General features: G+C 51.3%; 1 protein-coding gene across 1 annotated transcript; it reads left to right on the plus strand.

The window, feature by feature from the left end:
* The first annotated feature begins 8,358 nt into the window (after positions 1-8,358).
* Positions 8,359-14,711, plus strand: Klp68D (kinesin-like protein 68D). Its single transcript, XM_011153958.3, has 2 exons — positions 8,359-8,810; positions 12,027-14,711. Exon 2 carries the CDS (start codon positions 12,059-12,061, stop codon positions 14,246-14,248), a length of 2,190 nt encoding a protein of 729 aa, XP_011152260.1. The 5' UTR covers positions 8,359-8,810; positions 12,027-12,058; the 3' UTR covers positions 14,249-14,711.
* Positions 14,712-15,685: the final 974 nt, after the last annotated feature.

The raw sequence follows: 15,685 nt of genomic DNA on the forward strand, positions 1-15,685 counted from the left end.
ATACAGACATAGTTCCCTTGACTCCCCCACCACAGTCCGAATGGTAGGCACCCCACAGGGGTTTTAGCCGGTAAAGTCCGGCATAATCCCTGACCCCCCCTCAAGGGGTCGGGGGTATCCATAAGGATTTCCCCTGCGTGACAAAAAAAGCCTCGGCCGTTGCGAGCCCGGGTCCATAGGGGTCGGACAACATGTCCGACCACCGCTCCAGTACCCGGGCTTTGACCTGGGACTTCAGGGCCGCTAGGCCCTTGGCCGTTAACTCCCCCTCCTCGCGGAGCGAGGAGCTCCACGGGAGGGGTGCCGGCCAGGGTGGTCGCCGCCATGTAAGAAACGGTGCGGTACTCCCGAATCGCCCTCACGACCACCGAGCGCAGCGCCTGGCACATGAGGCGCTTACTGCGGCCGGTGGCCATGAACTGGAGCGCCCATATGGGCGCCTCGTACTATCGAGCTATCCAGAGTCCCATACCTATATACAGGCAGCGAGCCCGCCATCCTGGACCTCCCTGGGGCCGCATTAGGCTGGCGAGAGCCAGTCCCGCTTTGCGGACCCGTGGGACCAGCTGCCTAAAGTGCGGCCCGAAGTCCTAACGGCTGTCCAACGTCAGGCCCAGATATTTTATCGTGGGCCCGATGTGTACGTGGACTCCATCCACCAGGACCTGGGTCCTCGGCAGTGCCCCGCGATTGCCATCGTGAAAAAACACGGCCTCAGTCTTACGGGACGCCACCTTTAGACTCAGGTCCTTGATGGTGTATGTGTGTGTCTTACTTTTTTTTATAACGGTAGGGAAATCCATCATGGATAACCCCGCCCCTTGAGGAGCGAGGATTATGCCGAATGTCACTAGACATTTCCAACGCCTTCAACACCCTGCCCTGGCCGGAGATAGGACGGGCCCTCGAGCACTTCGAGGTGCCCGCCTATCTCCGGCGGATAATATCCGCCTACTTCGGGGACAGAGTCCTCGCCTTCACCAAGCAAGGCGGAGTTCAAGGCTGGCGCACTATGGAGCGCGGTGTCCCGCAGGGATCGGTGCTCGGTCCTCTGCTATGGGACATCGGCTTCGACCGGGTCCTTCGCATTCCGCTCCCCGACGGCTGCCACGTCGTCTGCTACGCAGACGACACGTTAGTGGTAGCCGAAGTGGGGAACTGGGAGGCGGCCCGCTTCCGCGCGGAGGTGGCAGTGGCATCAGTGGTGGGAACCATCGGACACCTGGGTCTCAAGGTGGCGCCTCAGAAGACTCAGGCTGTGTTTTTTCACGGCCGGCGTCGGACGCCGCCGGAGACCTGGGTCCTAGTCGATGGCGTCCACGTCCGCGTCGGGCTGACGATGAAATATCTCGGCCTGACGTTGGACAGCCGGTGGTCATTCGGCCCACACTTCAGGCTGCTGGCCCCCAGGCTGCGCAAAACCGGCCTGGCCGTGTCCAGGCTGATGCGCGCCCAGGAGGGCCCAGGATGGCAGGCTCGCCGCCTGTATGTCGGTGCGGTTCTCTCGATCGCCCTATACGGTGCGTCTATATGGGCCCTTCAGCTGCTGGCCACCGTGGTGGCCAAGAGGCAGCTGAGGCAGGCCCTTAGGCCTCTAATGATCAAGGTGATTCGGGGGGGGGTTCCGCACCGTGTCATACATGGCGGCGACCACCCTAGCCGGCTCCCCCCTGTGGAGCTCCTCGCCGAGGAGAGGAGGATCCTCTACTGGCGAGTGAAGGAGCTCCGCGAGGGGGGACAGCTGACGGCCAGGGGCCTGAAGGGCCTGATGGCCCAGGCCAGAGACCGGACCCGGGAGCGGTGGAAAAGTTTGTTAGCCGACCCCCGTGGGTCCGGTCTCGCAACGGCCGAGGCTGTCCGCCTCTGTCTATCGGAAATGACAGACAGGAGGGGGCGTGGAATGTCCTTCCACCTGGTGCAGGTATTGACCGGGCACGGATACTTCGGGAGATATCTGCACCGGATAAGGAAGGAGCCCACCGCTCGGTGCCACCACTGCCCCGAGCAAGAGGACACGGCGCTGCACACCCTAGCCGCCTGCGCGGCATGGGAGGAGCAGCGCCGGGTCCTGCTCGGGGCGGTGGACTGCCAAGGCGGGGAGCTCTCGCTCCCGCACCTGGTGCGAGCCATGTGCGGGAGCGAGAGAGCGTGGGACGCGGCCTCCTTCTGCGGGAAGGTAATCTCCCGGAAGGAGGCCGCCGAGTGGAGGCGCCGGCCTACAAACGCCGTCGGAGAGGACAGCGGGCCGGCGCTCCCCCAGGGAAGGGGGAGTCGGAAGCGGGCCCGAGGTGGCATCAGACGAGGAGAGGGCGCCGGCCTACAGGGGTCGGCGTCTCCCTCGGCCACCTCGAGCCAAGCTCCGTCATTCAGAGGGAAGCGGAGAGGGCAACTCCCGCTCCTCTGAATGATTGGATAGGGGGGAAAAGGGGGAGGTGGGGAACCCGATTGGAGTCGGGCCCACCTCCCCAAAATCCCTCCCTCTCCCTTAAGGAAGAGTGGGGATAAGGAGGAAGGGTGGATGTCCCCTTTCTCCAAGGTGACACCAGAAGGCCAACCGGCGGGGATACCCGCCGAGGACCGCACCTCTCCCACTAATTCCCCGAAAGGGGAAGGGGGTGCGGTACAAGAAGGCGAGGGGCTCTTGGAATAGAGCCCTAGGGCCGGGGGGTTGGGGAGGAAATGCGGGAGCAGTTCCCCTAACTCCCCTCCTCACGGTCCGACAGGTAGACATCCCACAGGGGTTTTAGTCGGTAAGAGTCCGACATAACCTCCGCCCCTCCCCAAGGGGCGGGGGTATCCATGATGGATTTCCCCTGCGTGAACAAAAAAAAAGGGTTATGCCGAACTCCTACCGGCTAAAATTCCACCGGGGTGTCTACCTTTCAGACCGTGGTGGGGAAGTCAGGGGAACTACTCCCGTATTCCCTCCCCGACACCCCAGCCCCAGGGATCATACTAAGAGCCCCCCGCCTATGTACCGCGCACCCTCCCGCAAAGGGAGTCGGGGGCGAAGTCCCTGGCCGGTTACCCGGCCGGGTTGGCCTTCTGGTTTCACTTACTGGAGGGAGGGGACACCCACCCTCCCTCCGCGCTCCCCTTTTTCATCAAGGGGACAGAGGAGTGGAGCCCCAACCAGGCTTCCACTCCCCCTTTACCTACTCCTATCGACACCTGGGAGGAGGCGGGTGGGCTTTACGCACCCGTTACCCCCTCTCCCCCCCACGCGTCTGAAGGCGAGCCCGAGGCGGCCTCCAGTTCGGGCCCGCTGCCCGTTCCAGGAGAGCGTCGCCTTCGCCGCCGCTCTCTGCGGCGGATACCAGGCCGGCGGTCTCCTTCCGCGACAGAAGGAGGCCGCCACCCCCATGCCTCCTCGCTCCCGCATATGGCGCAAACCATGCGCGGGAGCGAGAGGTCCTTCACGCGGCACTTCACCGCCCGGGCCAGGACATGGCGCTGCTGGCTCCATGCAATGTCACCAGCGTATGGTGCGCCGTGTCCACAGGCTCCAGACAGTTATGACAACCTGTGATGAGCTTCCTCCCTATCTGGCGTAGATACTTCCCGAAACACACGTGTCTCGTCAGCACCTGCACCAGATGGAAGGTGATTCCCCGTCCCCTCCTGTCCGCTACTTCGGGCAGACAGGGGCGGACGGCTTCGGCCGTTCGGAGCCCAGGTCCCCGGGGGTCGGCCAATATGACCGACCACCGTTCCAATACCCGGGCTCTGGCCTGTGACTTCAGGGCCGCCAGGCCCCTGACCGTTAGTCCCTCCCCTCCCTCGTGGAGCTCCTTGACTCTCCAGTAGAGGATGTACGAGGACGGTCCGATAAGTACTTAGCCTCACCGCCCGATGGCGCCACTATCGCAAGAGAAATTTACTATCGTGTAATACATTCTCGTAGACGGCTACTGTCGAAATTTCAGCCGAATCGAACTCGTAGTTTTGTTTTGACCGCGTGTGGAAGCGGGCGTGTCCGCGGATTTTAGAAAAATGGAAAAAGAGCAATATCGGTCGGTGATTCGATTCTTGTTTTTGGAAGGGAAATCGCGCAGCGAAATTAAAGAGCGCTTGGATGCTGTGTACGGTGACTCTTCTCCTTCGATGGCGACCGTCAAAAATTGGTTTAACGAGTTTCAACGTGGTCGCACGTCGGTTTTTGATGAGCCACGTCCAGGTGCCCCGAAAACGGCTACCACGGAGGATAACATGACAAAAATCCACGATCTCGTATTGGCAGACCGCCGATTGAAGGTGCGCGAGATAGCTGAGACAGTAGGCATCTCAAAAGACCGCGTGGGTCATATCCTGCATGAAATTTTGGGCATGAGAAAGCTGTCGGCGCAATGGGTGCCGCGTTTTCTCACTCCGGACAACAAGCGCAACCGTGAGACCACTTCAGAGCAGTGTTTGACGCTGTTTAAGCGCAATCCGAAGGAGTTTCTGTGTCGTATCGTGGCCGTCGACGAAACATGGATCCACTAGTACACACCAGAGACCAAGGAACAGTCGAAACAGTGGACTTCACCCGGCGAACGTGCTCCGAAGAAGGCGAAGACTGTCCTATCGGCCGGAAAGGTGATGGCCACCGTTTTCTGGGATTCACAAGGTGTGATCTACATCGACTACCAGGAGAAGGGCAAAACGGTCACAGGGCTGTACTATGCCGAATTATTGGGCCGATTCGACGCCGAATTGCAGAAAAAACGGCCCCATTTGGCGAAGAAAAAAGTGCTCTTCCACCATGATAACGCACCGGCTCACACCTCCGCCCTCGCCACGGTCAAATTGGTCGAATTGGGCTACGAACTGCTGCCCCATCCACCGTATTCTCCAGATTTGGCCCCGTGCGACTTCTTTTTGTTTCCAAACTTGAAAAAGTCACTCGCCGGGCAGAAGTTTGAGTCGAATGAGGAGGTCATCGCCGCCACGGAGGCCTACTTTGCAGACCTCGAGAAAACGTATTTTTCAGACGGGTTAAAGAAGTTGGAGCATCGCTGGGTCAAGTGTATCGAGCTAAAAGGAGACTATGTTGAGAAATAAATCGCCACTTTTCTAAAATTTTCGTCTTTCTTTTGTAGGCTAAGTACTTATCGGACCACCCTCGTACCTCTCTTGAGCCAGGAGCTCCACGAGAGAGCCGGCTAGGGTGTCGCCGCCATGTACGACACGGTGCCGTACCCCCGAATCGCCCTCACTACCACGGCTCAACAGACATTTGCTGCTGCGGCTGGCTAGGAGCTGGGGCGCCTATATGGGTGCCCCATAGAGGGCGATCGAGAGCACGATATCAACATACAAGCGACGGGCCCTCCATCTTGAGTCCCCCTGAGTCCTCATCAGGTTGACCAAGGTCAGACCTATTTTGCGGATCCGGGGGGCCAGATGCCTGAAGTGCGGCCCAAAGTCCCAACGGCCGTCCAATGTCAGGCCGAGATATTTAATCGTCGGCCCGACGTGAACGGGGACTCCATCCACTTCAGTGGCTTCAGTGATTTCAGTGGCGCTCCACGGTTGCCGTCGTGGAAAAAGACGGCATCCGTCTTCTGGGGCGCCACCTTCAGTCTCAGGCCCTTGATGGCGCCCACTATGTGTATGTCTTTTTTTTGGTCACGCAGGGGAAAGCTGTCATGGATACCCCCGCCCCTTTGGAGAGAGCGGGGTTATGTCCGACTCCTAACGACTAAAACCCCTGCGGAGTGCCTACCGCTCGGACCGAAGTGGAGGGAGTCAGAGGAGCTACGCCTGTATTCCTTCCCCGACACCCCGGCCCCCCGGGCTCTCATGGAGCCCCACGCCCAAGTGCCTCGCCTTTCTCTTTTGGGAGTTACGGGCGCTGCGCCCTGGCTGGTTGCCCGTCCGGGTTGGCCTTCCGGTCTAAATTAAGGAGGAGGGGACACCCGCCCCTCTTCCTCCTCGCCCTGCCTTCCTCCTTCCCTACTGGGTGGGTAATGGGTGGCAGGAGGAGTGCGGCCTGGCCTCAACCAAGCCCCACTCCCCTTCTTTCTGTCCTCACCGACGCGCTGTGCAGGTGAGAGAGCCTATCCCTCCTCACCCACCCCCACTACGTCTTGAAAGCGGTCCCGAAGCGGCCGAAGAGGCGGCCTCCAGCTCGCCGGAGGCCTCTCCTCCTCGTCCGGCTCCACCTCGGGCTCGCTCCCCGCCCCTGGGGAGCGCCGCCTCCTCCGTCGCTCCCTGCGACGGGATGGGCGGCGCTCCCACTCGGCGGCCTCCTTGCGGGACATGACATCTCGACAAAAGGAGGCCGCCGCTCCCCATACCTCCTCTATCCCGCACATTGCTCTTAGCAAGTGCGGGAGCGAGAGGGCCTCCCCCTGGCACCCCACCTCCCGGGCGAGGACACGGCGCTGCTCTTCTCACGCCTGGCAATCAGCTAGGGTGTCTGGCTGCATCGTGTCTTGTCGCGTCGGGCAGTGACATCCTGCAGTGGGCTTCCTTCCAATCCGATGCAGGTATCGACCGAAGCATCCATGCCGGAAGCATCCAACCCGGTCAGCACCTGCACCATATGGAAGGTGAGCTCGCGTCCCCGCCTGCCCGCATTTCCGGCAGGCAGGGGCAGACGGCCTCGGCCGTTCGAGGCCCAAACGTATGTGTGTGTCTATATATATTATATATGTAGAGAACAAAATAACACAAAACTTTTCAGTACTTTTTTAAGTGTTATTAATTACTTATCAATTATTATTTATTATATTTTGAAATTTTTATATACGATATCATTCAATAAAATGCACGCATAAATTTGGAAAATAGATCGAGCACCGATTAACCGGGCACTTTACTGTATACATTTGTAAACATAAATAAATAAATACACACACATATATATTCGGCCTGTTTTCGATATTCATACTCTTTTGATACTTTCCGATATCTTTTTCCCACTATTTCATATCTATTACCATCTATGCTTGTTTCGAGTTACAGTTTCATATTCCGGCTACGATATTCCTAAGAGAGCGTTAGTGCTCAAGGAGATTTCTCTCATACACTAAATCCCGTAAAGGTCATTCTACAATACATGTAGTATGTTATAAGCCGTAAGAACTGACCAATTATAGCCAATTATTTTTGTAATAATCGACTATGATTCGCCAATTCTTACGGCTTACAGCTTACTGTAGGTCAAGTTTCACAATGACATATGTGTTCGAGACTTTATTACTGCTGAAGCGATCTGGTTCTTCTGACTATATCGGGTCGTCTCCCTTTTCCTTTAGCTCCTTTTCCCGGTCTGAGTGCTTCGCATTAATCGGTGTGTTCGTAAGTGGCGCCGTCTCAAAACCGCCACATTACAACACGTATTGTAGATCAAGCCTTAAAGCCTTAAAGCCTTAAGGCCTGGTCTACAATACGTGTCCTAAGTTGGCGAATCACAGTCGGTCATTACAAAAATAATCGGCTATAATTGGTTAGTTCTTACGGCTTACAACTTACGACACGTATTGTAGAATGACTTTAAGGCCCATCTACAATGGCCGCAAGAATAAGGTTGTAAGCAGTAAGAAATGGACCAACCATAATTCTTATAATTATTATAATAATTATTATAATAATTATTCTTATAATAATCGATTGTGGTTGGTCTATTTCTTAAGGCTCGTCTACAATAGCTGTAAGAGTAAAGGCTCGTCTACATTAGCTGTAAGAGTAAAGCTAAGACTCCATGCATGCGGTGAGCTCCGGCAAACGGTTGCGGTGACCAATCAGGAGACAGACGCATGCCGGAGCTTGCCGCAACCGGACTTGCGCCTCCTTCCTGATTGGTCACCGCAGCATTTGCCGCAGCTCACCGCATGCATGGAGTCTTAGCTTAAGGCTGTAAGGTTGCAAGACACGAAATGAAATATTTTCATTCGCTGATAGTTTAAGGCTCGTCTACATTAGCTGTAAGAATAAGGCTGTAAGGCTGTAACGTAAGCTGTCAGCGAATGAAAATATTTCATTTCGTGTCTTGCAACCTTACAGCCTAAAGCTAAGACTCCATGCATGCGGTGAGCTGCGGCAAATGCTGCGATGACCAATCAGGAGGGAGGCGCAAGTCCGGTTGCGGCAAGCTCCGGCATGCGTCTGTCTCCTGATTGGTCACCGCAGCCGTTTGTCGGAGCTCACCGCATGCATGGAGTCTTAGCTTTACTCTTACTACTACTGTAGACGAGCCTTTACAGTATCTCGTCGATGACCTTACTGAACACGCAACGCTGTCTTCTCGAGAAGAACCAGTCGATAAACTAGAACCCTGCTGGAGTACGACACGTCAACTATCGCCGCGCACTCGCGACTTTCTCATCTCGGACCGCATGTTCGATGACTTGACGAGATATCGATTCGGCGTTCCCGGCGCAGCCGTCGCGGCGACAGACTCGCTCGCGCACTTTTGACGTGTTCACGCATCTTTTTCACGTCAAAACAGTTATGCGAGCACTTTCGCGTAGCGTACGTGCTGTCGTGTACAATCGTGCGTATAACTCGCACGCCGGCTAACAGTTGCGCGAATATTACCGACAATCACGTCGCGACTGACTTGGCAAAGCGTTGCGCGAGAATCGATATGCGTGAAGGTGGAGGACGACGGCAACCCGTTGACAACAAATCAACGGGCTAAACAATGGATCAATACCGATACCTCGCGACGAAGGGCAACTCGTAGGAAACGGTAATGAATCACCGTCTATCGCGAGATCCCTTAGTCTGTTATTCACGGCTTTTGTGACCAGCGTGAGCTATACCAAAAAGGCTCCTGAGAAAACACCGCGACGTCGGCTCACCTCTCTCGTGTGACGCACGTACGTATATTTGACCCTTGATTCTTAGCCCTAAACGCGACGAAACCGAGCCCCGTCCTGCGTCTGCGATGTGACTCGGAGAGTAGAATGTGAATTGTTTCGTGTTTTATAACAACAAACTATCCTTCCATGTTGGCAAGTCCGCCGGCGAAATTTCTAATGTGATTCCAAGACGGCATTTATAGGTCTCGACGCGACCTTCTGCCCCATTTTGGAAAGTGCAAACGAAGGAAACGTAGAAATTAGTAAACATTTCGAGAAACCTCAACCTTGACATTACGCGCGTGTTGTTTTGATTTTTTATCACAGTGACCTTACACGCATATTACCTGGAAGTCGCGTTTGAAACTATTAACCGGCCGGGAAGGAAATGATTTTATGTATGTGTATACGTGTGTAATTTAATCGACAAAATATTCCTCGTACAACTGACGATTATCGTCGACTTCGGGTAGAAGATAATTTCGCGCGTTTATGTCTAGTTCATTCTACGCGAGATCACAGTCTTTCAGTCACGATGACTAAACGTCTGAAGATTTACACGGCACGTTTCATTGTCTCGATTATAGCGTTATTCGCAAGAAAGTAAAGAATCATCGAGATATTGCAACTGCATTCGCGAATCGCTTACAATTTACCGAATCGATCCACGTCGGAACGTTAAAATTTTTGTGAGACATATGGACTGAGGATTGCAGATTGGAAATTGACCATTGGGATAAAACGAGCTAAGATCGAAGTTAATTGAGTTTTATCTTCGAATTTTATTATTTGTGAATTTTGATCTAATTTTTATTAAATTATATTAAATATAAGATTTTATTCGAATTTTATTATTTGAATTTTGGCCTAATCTCTAATCTGTGGTCTCTTCAATTTTCAATACTCGGGATAGTTTTCATTAAAGTCCGATTAACCTTTTCAGGAATGAATTTATTCAAGTCAGACCAGCGTGAGCCATACTAAAAGCTCCTGAGAAAACACCGCGACGAATTTAATTTAATTTTTAATGACATAAATATGTCATTAAACGATTGCATGACGAGAATCTCTTTCTTGTGCGAAGTTTTAGCAAATTTTTGCTCATAGTAATGTTCGTTATATCTTTGTCGACAATATTTGTATCAATAAGAAAAGAAATGTCAAACGCACACATACACATTTTATGCGCGCGTGCGCGCGCGTGTCGGTCAATCTGAAAAGATTGAATTAATCGATGATTAAACTCTAGAGAATTGCCAGCATTTATTTCTAGTTATATAATTTTTTATCCAACAATAATAAAAAAACTAATATATGTATCAAATTAGAACAAATAATACTCATGTGTAGGTTGCCTATAAGAGAGAAAGAGAGAGAGGGAGGGAGGAAGGGAGAGATACAGCTTTAAATATATTAGAAGTGTGATTTAGTTGAGGATTTTGCAAGAGATGGCACTAATGTCAATTTTGTCGAAGACATTCAAAGCATCATTCCAATCTAATCAAAGAACTATTGTTTCTTAATGCTAATTAATATTAATTCATGATATTTAGTCATTTACTAACGATAGACACAGTAAAAATCGTGTTAATATCATTTTAAAAATAGAACTTCCTAAAGAGCATTTCCGACATGCGTTGCTTTTTTTTTTAATCAGAAGAATAGGGCGACTAAAAGTCATAGAATTTCTAATAGAAACTTATGGTGATGTTACTCCATCAGTTAAGACACATCAATATTTGTTTAGACGATTCAAAAGTGGTGATTTCAATGTTAACGACAAAGATCGCTCGCAACAACCAAAAAAGCTTGAAAATGCAGATTCGCAAGCATTATTGGACCAAAATTCAGCACAATTCACTTCAGAACTTGCCGGAGCATTAAATGTTGATCGTATAACAGTTACTAAAATAATACTTTACATGATATGGAGAAGATTCACACAGAAGGAAAATAGATTCCACGTCAATTATCGGAAATGCCATTGCGAACCGGTTGAACATTTGTATTTTGTTGATCGCCAGACAAAAACTGAAGAATCTTTTGTATCAAATTGTTGCTAGAGATGAAAAATGAATCTATTTCGATAATCTCAAACGGAAAAAATTATGGGTTGATCCAGGCCAACCAGCAACATCTACTTCGAGGCACAATATTCATGGTTTAAAGGTATTGCTGTGTATTTGATAGGATCAAGAACGTGTTGTGTATGAACCGTTAAATCTGAATGAAACTATCACCGCTGATCGTTATCTACAACAATTATATAAATCGAAGCGAGCATTGGATCAAAAACGATTAATTGCGAGTAAACGATGCAAAGTGATTTTTCTTCACGACAATGCTCGATTTCATGTTACATTATCAGTGAAGTAAATGCTACTAGAGCTGAAATGAGAAGTCTTACCGCACCCTGCATATTCTCCAGACATTACTCCATCCGATTATCACTTGTTTCGGTCGATGCAACATGCTCTAGAGGATACACACTTTCATAACTTGGAATAAGTGCGAAAATTTGTTGAAAATTAGATCAACTCCAGAGGAGAATCTTTTTATCGTCACGGAATCCATCTCTTGGTAGAAAAATGGGAAAAAGTTGTAGAAAACGAAGGAAAATATTTTGATTGAGGTATTCGTTCATTATCTTGTTTAAATACATCAGTTTCTGGGAAAAAAAAACTTCACAACTAAATCACACTCCTAATAATTTATAAAGAAGCAATGTGAATTTTTCTTACACATCTTAATAATTTTAAAGCGTTTTATCTCCCATGTTGGCAATCTTACCGACCATATTATGATGACTTTCTCCAAACAACGCTTAATCTAATCGACAGTTAAGTGATAAAATTGTCAACAGTTTCTAATTACGTAACTTGCCGTTTAACAATAACCAAAAAGATCAATTCTATATTCTGTTAATAGAATACAACAATTAACATTCGATTGATCAATCTCAAATATAAGTTACGAAGAAAGAATGCAAGAAGTCTCTGACTCATTTTTCTAACAACAAACTATTCTTCACTTTCCACGTTGGCAAGTCGGCCGAATTTCAGTCATTTATACCATTACCTTAATCAGAATCCAAAGAAAAGCACCCGTAATCGTCAGTTAGCGGGCAGAATTATCAGTCAGAATTCGAAACGAGGTGAAAGTCATCTTCAGCGTCCGACACGAGTTTAATTATATGACCAATGAAAAAACGCATCTTTTTCTGCTGTCCGACAGACGGGAGAGCCAGATACACCCAGAACGTTGACATGGAGAAGCAGCTGGACAATCAGCAGAAGAGCTGGAAGAAGAAAGGCATGAGGTCGAGCGCGAGCGCCGCCGAGGTGGCGACGCAATGTGTGCAGGTGGTGGTGCGATGCAGGCCGATGGACGAGCGGGAGACCGGGCGCGGCTACAGCCGGGTGGTCGACGTGATCCCGTCCAGAGGTGTGGTCGAGGTGCGGCATCCGCGCGATGACCCGTCCAGCGAGAACGTCAAGGTATTCACCTTCGATGCGGTCTACGATTGGCACTCAAGCCAACAGGAGCTGTACGAGGAGACGGTCCGGCCGCTGGTGTCCTCGATACTCGACGGCTTTAACGGCACTATCTTCGCATACGGGCAAACCGGCACCGGCAAGACCTACACGATGGAGGGCTCGAAGACGGACCACGAGAAGCGCGGCGTCATACCGCGCTCCTTCGAGCACATTTTCAATCACATCGGCAGGACGGAGAACATGCAGTACCTGGTGAGAGCCAGTTACCTGGAGATTTACCAAGAAGAAATACGCGACCTACTGCACCCGGATCAGAGCTTGCGCTTCGAGCTGAAGGAAAAGCCGGACATCGGGGTGTTCGTGAAGGACTTGTCGAGCGCGGTATGCAAGAGCGCGGCGGAGATACAGCAGCTGATGAACGTCGGTAACCAGAACCGGACGATCGGTGCGACGAACATGAACGAGCATAGCTCGCGCTCGCACGCAATCTTCATGATCACCATCGAGATGGGCGGGATCGGCGACTCCGGCGGCATCCGAGTAGGCCGCTTGAACCTGGTAGACCTCGCGGGTAGCGAAAGACAGAGCAAGACCGGCGCCTCGGGGGAGAGGTTAAAGGAGGCGAGCAAGATCAATCTGAGCCTGTCGGCATTGGGCAACGTCATCTCGGCCTTAGTGGACGGCAAAACTACGCATGTGCCATACCGGGACTCCAAGCTGACGAGACTGCTGCAGGATTCCCTGGGTGGTAACTCCAAGACAATTATGGTAGCGAATATCGGACCGGCCAGCTACAATTACGACGAGACTCTGACAACCCTGCGCTACGCGAACCGCGCCAAGAACATCAAGAACAAGCCGAGAATAAACGAGGACCCGAAGGATGCTCTGCTACGGCAGTATCAGGAGGAAATCGGTCGGCTGAAAGAGAAACTCGCACAGAGGGGCGTGGTGCAGAAGAAGAGGAAAAGGTCGAAAAGGAAAAAGGAGGACGACGCGCTCGACTCGGAGTCCGAGGCGGACGACAGTCGGGGTGAGGACAACAATAAAGCGGCCGAGACCGACAAGAAGCTCATAGCGGAGCAGCTGAGGGCTGAGAAGCAGGAAACCGAGAACCTCGTCCAGCGAATCAAGGACCTGGAGAGCAAGATGCTCTGCGGCGGCAAGAACATAATCGACCACACGAACGAGCAGCAACGGGCGCTCGAGCAGAAAGCAGCCGAGATCGCGGAGCGCAAGAGGCGTGAGGTTGAGATGCAGCAGAAGCTAGAGGACGAGGAGCTGACAATGGTGGGCGTGAGAGAAACCTACACGACGTTGCAGCAAGAGGTGGACGTGAAGTCCAGGAAGTTGCGCAAGTGCTTCACCAAGTTGCAGGCGCTGAAGCAAGAGCTAGAGGACGTCACTAGCGACTACAACCGTGACAGGCGCGACTTGGAGCAGGAGCAACACGAGTTGATGAAGGAGCTTAAGCTCAAGTACCTCATCATCGAGAATTTCATCCCGGAGGAGGAGAAGACCAAGATCCTGACCAGAATCCACCTGGACGAGGAGGAGGACTGCTGGGTGGTGAAGGACCCGGAGCCATCCAATATCGACATAATCAAACGCCCGACGTCTATGCCGGGAACGCGCAGACCAGTCTCGGAGTACGCGCGGATCGCCCTCGCGATGGGACGAGGCTGCCGTTACGCCGGTGAGAACATCCTCAACCTGGACCTTGACATGCCGACACGCACCACCCTGGACTACCAAGGCCCGGCAATCGCGCCCACGATCCAAGCCGTACTGGAGGAAGCGCTGCGCGACGAGGGCGACATCGACGTGGACGCGTCCAGCACGAGGCTGCGAGCGAAGCCGCGGCTGCAGTCCGCGCGAGTTAGGCCGAAGAGCGTCAGCAAAGTGCAGCAGATCCCGGCGCCGGTTTACCCCAAGACGAGAGGCCTCGTACCGAAGTAAACGATCCGAGAGTCAAACCCCGACTACGCTTCTCTTTTCTTCATTCACGAAAGGGGATATGTGTACATATTGTATGAACGGCGTGTCTCTAGTGCTTTATTTAATTGTTCGCGAGTTCGCCAACTCGCGCGTTGCCAACATGTCGGGACAAAAGAGAGAACGGACACGCGTCTTTATAATTCTCTAGTCATTGTGCAATGTGTAAACATACGATTATCGCTACCTGTCGGGCATGTAATTGTTGTGATAATACAACATCAAATAGATACCATGCTTTTTTTCCAGCTTCTCCTGCTTGCTGCGTCGCGTACGGAAGTCGTCGCTTCACCCTCTCGCTCTCGTCGCCTTTTAACTTCGACTTCATCGCACTTCGCTGACGTTTATTGTCGGTGTTGACAATCGTTGTCGCGTGTATCCCTCGGGAGGACTCGAGATTCTTTCGGACTCTTGCGTTACACGAAGATACAACGAGGACGATTGATCGATGCTGTCAGTGTTATTTTTGTCTATATTTATTGCAAAATTACATTGGAATATCATGCGTACCGACGACGAATATCTATTTAATGTCGACAGTGAGATGTTCATTCTAGCAATAATCTGAAATGTCTTTTTCTCTCGATTATGGGTGAATATGGCGACCTTCTCCTCGTTTCCGCTCGCTAAATATCGCTGAAATCCCTTTACAACGTATATACGTTGTATACGTAACGTTGATCGTTTTATCATGTTAAATATATTATAAATGATTAAGTATCATACATCTTGTATCAATGTGGCAAATGATATAACACATACCTCCGCGACGGTCGTCTCATTTTAATTCTACTTACTTTCGTCTAGTCGAGAGATCACCCGGTGTGTACGTAACAACAGCACACCCACGCATAGACACACGCACACACACTTCGTTCACTACGAAGCATATGCAACTCGTTCGGGAACGACTTACATTCGGCTCCGTGCACTCGACTTATGCGACTTTCACTGTACACACCTGCGAGCGCGCATGCGCGCGTGCATATACATACATACACACACAACGTACGCATAGCGGGCGCGGTGAAAAAACATGTGCAAAAACGCGAGTGCAACTTTCGGACGAGAGGCGAACGTGTGGAAAAAAGTTCTCATAATATTCTCTCATAATGTTGCGTATTCAATCTCGCACGCACGACTGTCCTATCACCAAGGCGAGATTCTGCCGTTGATGGAAATACGACAATTGTCTTATTCTCGTCGCATTTCAGAGTGAGCGTGAAAATGAGAGAGAAAGGAAGAACACACACACACACACCACACCACACACACACACACACACACACACACACACACACACACACACACACACACACACATATGCATACACATGGGAGAGGAAATATATAATTAAATATGTATATTATATAATTATATATTATATAATTATGTAATGTA

Source organism: Harpegnathos saltator, unplaced genomic scaffold (genome assembly GCF_003227715.2).
Source record: "Harpegnathos saltator strain DR-91 unplaced genomic scaffold, Hsal_v8.6 scaffold390, whole genome shotgun sequence".
NCBI classification, from domain to species: Eukaryota; Metazoa; Arthropoda; class Insecta; order Hymenoptera; family Formicidae; genus Harpegnathos; species Harpegnathos saltator.

Excerpts from the sequence above, each read along its gene's own strand:
- Klp68D (XM_011153958.3), top strand. The coding sequence starts at position 12,059 with ATGGAGAAGCAGCTGGACAATCAGCAGAAGAGCTGGAAGAAGAAAGGC.